The sequence below is a fragment of the Paramisgurnus dabryanus genome, chromosome 21, assembly GCF_030506205.2.
Source record: "Paramisgurnus dabryanus chromosome 21, PD_genome_1.1, whole genome shotgun sequence".
NCBI classification, from domain to species: domain Eukaryota; kingdom Metazoa; phylum Chordata; class Actinopteri; order Cypriniformes; family Cobitidae; genus Paramisgurnus; species Paramisgurnus dabryanus.
Window position 1 is genome coordinate 16264168 of NC_133357.1, and position 6000 is coordinate 16270167.

Consider the following 6000-nt stretch of genomic DNA (forward strand, 5'->3'; position numbering starts at 1 on the left):
ATTGTCAAGTATGGTAACCCATACTCGAAATGTGATCTTTGTATTTAACCCATCCTGGTAAGTAGTGAACATAAGCACTGCAAGTTATAAACACTTGCTTGCCATGAGACTCAAACTGGCAACCGTCTGGACTACTAATTTATTTACTTTCAGCTAAATGAATCCCATGTTAAATATAATGTACTTAACTAGTCTTCATGCTTTGTTTTTGTCTCTTAGGTGAGTTTGGAGAGGTATGTAGTGGAAGTCTCAGACTTCCTAGCAAGAGGGAGATGCTGGTGGCTATAAAGACTCTGAAATCAGGCTATACTGAGAAACAGCGACGAGACTTTCTGAGTGAAGCCAGCATCATGGGCCAGTTTGACCATCCGAACATCATCCACCTGGAAGGAGTGGTGACCAAGAGCATCCCGGTTATGATCATTACAGAATTCATGGAGAATGGATCACTGGACTCATTCCTTCGAGTATGTGCCGTTATCTCTGCATGCAAAGAAAAGTTGTTGTTTCTTTTTTAAGTAAATAATGTAGAGAACCTAAAAACAAGATCAATATGATAAGTATAGTTTGCTTTTTATAAAAATTGCATTGTATTCAGTTTAGTCTAGCATTCACCTGCGTGATTTTTAGTTAGTTACGTTCAGGATACACAGAAAGTATATAGTTTTAATTTTATGTAACTTTATATGCAAAAAAAATTGAAAAAAAAATATAAAAAGTTTGATTATTTTGCTGATACCATTTCACTAAGGTTTATGTCACAGAAATTACATGGGTCCTTTTGCTGCTTTATGCTGACCACGGGTTCCATTTGGTCGGGCCCAGATGTGTCTAATTGGAGGCACAGCTGAACCGAGAAATGTAAAGGTCCATATGCTTTGCCATAGGACACAAAGATGTTTTTTATGCTTAACAGGCTGAAAATTATTGTTAATTTTTTATAATTTAGAGACATCTACACCTATACCTACAATTCATACCTATGCATCTGTTTTATGTGCCATTCTTTGTTTTTCCTCATAGCAAAATGATGGCCAATTCACAGTAATTCAGTTGGTGGGCATTTTGCGTGGCATCGCAGCTGGCATGAAGTATCTCTGTGATATGAATTATGTACATCGCGATCTGGCTGCCCGCAACATCCTGGTTAACAGCAATCTAGTCTGCAAAGTATCCGACTTCGGGCTCTCCCGCTTTCTGGAAGATGACACGTCCGATCCCACATACACAAGTGCTCTGGTAAGCATGTTTAATAGATACTATACTACCAAAGTGCATGCTTGATTAATACTTAATGCGCTTTGTGTTCAGATCCTGTACTGTACTCCCTAACTAAATTTAGCGTTTACACAGGGAGGGAAGATTCCAATACGATGGACCGCTCCCGAAGCCATCCAGTATAGGAAGTTTACCTCCTCCAGTGATGTGTGGAGTTACGGGATCGTGATGTGGGAGGTCATGTCCTATGGAGAGAGGCCGTATTGGGACATGAGCAATCAAGATGTACGAATTTCCTTACTTGTATATTTACATGACCAGATTGAATGTAATCAATACTGAATATCTGTGTAAATATTTTAAGATCACAATGAATCAAGCTCAGGATAAGAAAAGCGTATGCCAGGTTCATAAAGAGCTTGAAAAGGTTGCCCCCTAGTGGATGAATAATGTCATGAAACACTGTAGTTTATACTGTAGTTATAAATTTGACAAACGGTGATGTTAGGCATTACATGTATGTGTTTAACTGGATATTTCCCTACACATTTTAGGTCATAAATGCAATCGATCAAGACTATAGATTACCTTCTCCTATGGACTGTCCCAATGCACTGCACCAGCTAATGCTGGACTGCTGGCAGAAGGACAGAAACAATCGTCCAAAATTCAGTCAGATCGTCAACACTTTGGATAAGATGATCCGTAATCCTGGCACATTGAAGGCCACCACCCCACTATCCTCAGGGTAAGAAATTGAGCACAGGTTAGACTAGCATATGACAAAATATGTCAAATAAATAAGGTTTATTGTATTATAATGTAAATGTTGAAGCTGTGTGTTTCTGTGTGTGCTTCACAGCGTTCATCTACCTCTGCTGGACCGCAGCACACCTGACTTCTCCAGCTTCAGCACAGTGGACGAGTGGCTGGACGCCATCAAAATGGGCCAATACAAGGAGAACTTTGCCAATGAAGATCTCGCCACCTTTGAAGCTGTGTCTCAAATGACCATGGAGTATGTTTTCTCAGTCTTCTTCATGCTCATTTTTATTATTGAATTACAAGAGCAGATGCTCCAGGCCGGAGCCGTGTTACCGTAAATCTGATCTCGTCTGGTCTGTTTATTGCGGTTGATATTCTAATGTCCTCTGTCTGTCATCACAGTGATATCCTGAGGGTGGGAGTGACATTAGCCGGCCACCAGAAGAAGATCCTTAACAGCATTCAGATGATGCGGGCGCAAATGAACCAGATCCAGTCTGTGGAGGTTTGACTCTGTGCACATGGGACCCTTTACTTGGTTCTCAAAAAGATATCCAGAGCTCAGCAGTGGTCTCTTTATCTGGGGAAGATTAAAAACAGGTGTCCAAATGGGAAAGCGAGGCCTTTTGCACACCAGTAAACCACCAGCACACTATAGGCAAGCTGAAGTCTTTCCAATGGCCAATTATTTCACAGCAAAAAACAAGTATTCATAAATGTGTTTATATTTCAGTATTATCTGTGACTTTGCAGCATTTTAAATTAAACACAAGTCACAGTTCTTATACCTATGGAAATGTTTGCTGAAGTATTTTCAACGGACAACTGTTTTTAATGGACAATAGCAGCATACAAAATTTGCCATAAACGTAAAATGCTTTATACATTTATTTATATACTGTATCGCTTACTAGCCATTTAAGAAAATAATCCGATTTATTGAGCGACCTGGCAAAAAAATTGCACCCTCAGCAAAAACTGTAATGACATACAGTACTGTGCAAAAGTCTTTGATGTTTCGGCAAAGTTTTAATGTCCATCCATATTTATTTTTCACTCTTTTTATTAAGATACAAACAGACAATACAGGAAATATGTACACAAAATTAAAAACAAAAAATTTTCAGAACTGAATGTCTTCTTCAGGCATCAGTCAGTATTTAGTTTGACCTCTCTTGGCACAAAACACATCTTGAGATTTTTTTTGAGGAGACTGAATTAGGATTTAATTTTAATACTTGACACTTCAGCTTATACTTTTATACTGTTTTTTATACTACATAAACATTTCCTGTATTTTCTGGTTGTATTCTAATAAAGAGACTGATAAATAGTTATATATGATCAATTCAATTCAATTTTATTTATATAGCGCTTTTCACAAAAGTCAATTGTTTCAAAGCAGCTTTACATAAATAGAAGCAGTGAAAAGCACAGAAAAACGACAGATAGCACAACAAAATACATGATAGCATAAGCAGTTAAATTTGCTGCGGCTATGACTCAATATTATAAGCGAACGTACCATATTATCTAGAAGAGGAAGCTACGTAAAGCCTAAAAAGGCTGCCTCCCCGGGGTGAAAAACCCCCTAGGATAAAAAAAACCCCGAGCTTTTATCCGAGGAAAAATAAGTCCTTGGAGGGAAAAACCATTGGGAGAACGGATAAGGAGATTTAGCGGAGATTAAGCGGGTTCTGCCGGTGATCGTTGGTCAGGCATCAGCTGGGCATCACGTTGAAGGACGGCCAGTAGATCAGAGGTGTGCCGACTTTCACATCTACCGGGACTGGGTCTGTTTGTATCGTTGTCCTCGGGGACACTATAACATTGCAAAAAAAATCTAATGGTATCATGGTGGCCTAAGACTTTTGCACAGTACTGTACGTACATTACCCTAAAGATTATTATGTTAATTTTAAGTGCACCCATTATACTATTAAAAGTTTGAATATTACAATACAGTATATAAAAGAAGACTGTACATAATGCGGTCAGAATATCATCATGTTTGGTATGACAATAATAAACATACAGAATACCAGGGATGTCCATAGGCCTACATGTAAATGTAGCCACTATTGCATATGATTTCATGCAGTTGTTTCAAGTAGTTTGTTTTTCTTATCGCTGTTTTGTGGATTAAATCTCTCTTTGTAAATGGACGGGCTGCCCTAGTGACTTCATGAACAATATTTTTATTTGCCCTCTTTTTTATATGATATGGAATCTGAACCACATTCATCACATAAATGCAACCAGGATAAGTGTGCATTTAAAAAAGACTGTGAACTAATAGGGAAAAAAAGGAAAAACAGTTACGCATGTGTAATGAGGAATGATCCATATAATGGATTTTGAGCTGGCAGCTCTGAAATATGAAACAAAGTGACCAGTACTGGTTCAGTATGCTTTTTTTGTATAAAATATTGTCTTTTTATGGGTTTTATTTATTTGTTTTATACTTATTATCATCACTTTCCAATTTACATGTCAATCACCTTAACATGTAATGCAGTGTTGTACTACACACAGTATGTTCTGTTCACGCATGCATATCACAGTCTGCTGACAGATTGGCCAGATTTTACCTACTGATATTAGCTTCATTCCCAATGCTAGTATGTGTTCTTTAGTCACTAGTAAATATTGCAGTTCATTTTCATCATGCAGTATGTGATGTTTTTTTAAGTCCCCCCATTTTCCTTTTACTTTTCCTAATGCTATTACTTGTATACTTGCTTCACACACACAAAAAGGCAGCTTATGAAACTAAAGGACAATTTCACATTTTAATATGCTTTATAATAGGAATTTGTGGATTTAATTATCAATATGTTTAATTAATAATAATACAGTTTTGTCCATTTTATTCGAATTTTAGTGTTATGGTGAAGATATACTGTACAGTTAACAGTATGAGCTTGGACTTCACAGACTTCACAGTTTCCTCTATTGGATTTTTACAAACTGGTGTGTTTTTTTAATCTTGACACATTTTTACACTTTAATGTGAAGTATTTTACAGAATACATGTTTGCTTGTTTCTTCTCAGTACTTACAGTTATTGGAGCGCATTTTCAACCCAAAACAGATGTTGAGTTGACACTTTAACACTGTGGCATAGTCTCTCGCTCGCTCGCTCTCTCTCTATCAAAGTGAATGTGCTTCCTTTTAACTTGTCTACTGGTCTTCCACATCTAAACACTTTTCACCTGTCTACAGAAGCTCTTGTCAGGTTATTTTTACCTTTGGCTTTTTCTTCTCTGGTCATAATAGGCTATAGGTTGCTCATTGTCTGTATGTGCCACTCCATCTCTGTATTCTGTGTTTAACTTACCCTAAACTGTGCAACTTGGGCAGTTATTTTACTTAAAAACTTAAAAACTGAAATTCTTAAAGTATGAAAATATTTTGTAAGCAGCATCATTTCTTTCTTCACCTTGTAATGAAATTGCCCTGCATCAATACAGTACCAGGCACTAATAAAGGGAAATGACAATACGTTAACACAAAGCAATGTCAATTTAAGTCCGTAGCCTGTACTTTTTTTGTTTAAATATGTGTCATTACTGTAATGTACAGAGAACTGGTAATGAAAAGGTTGTATGAAAAATGTACATATGTTAATATCTATAAATATATATAAAACTCTTGCTTTTTGTTCTTCTTATACATATTTTGAACTGTACTGTGTCAAATAATTCTTTCTCTTTCAGTCCTTTACACTCTAAAAAATGCTGGGTTGTTTTTAACCCAGGGCTGGGTCACTATTGGACAGAACACACTGCCGGGTTAAAATTACCCAACTGCTGGGTTATTTTAACCCAACTGCTGGGTTGTTTCAACATGGATGATTGACAATAACTCAGCAATTGGGTTAAAACAACCCATCAGTTGGGTCATTTTAACCCGGCAGTGTGTTCTGTTCAATAGTGACCCAGCCCTGGGTTAAAAACAACCCAGCATTTTTTAGAGTGTAGTCTTTTTTGTTGTGTTACGAATATATGACTGTGG

At 37.1% G+C, this 6000-nt stretch overlaps 1 protein-coding gene across 1 annotated transcript in view; it reads left to right on the forward strand.

Moving 5' to 3' along the window:
- ephb2a (eph receptor B2a) overlaps positions 1–5769 on the forward strand; it is an 88133-nt gene extending 82364 nt beyond the window's left edge. The window contains exons 11-16 of the mRNA XM_065285896.1: positions 220–467; positions 1024–1239; positions 1354–1503; positions 1773–1966; positions 2081–2236; positions 2386–5769. Coding sequence (XP_065141968.1) covers positions 220–467; positions 1024–1239; positions 1354–1503; positions 1773–1966; positions 2081–2236; positions 2386–2494 — 1073 coding nt within the window. The 3' untranslated portion in view covers positions 2495–5769. The remainder of the gene's footprint in view (positions 1–219; positions 468–1023; positions 1240–1353; positions 1504–1772; positions 1967–2080; positions 2237–2385) is intronic.
- The last annotated feature ends 231 nt before the right edge of the window (positions 5770–6000 follow it).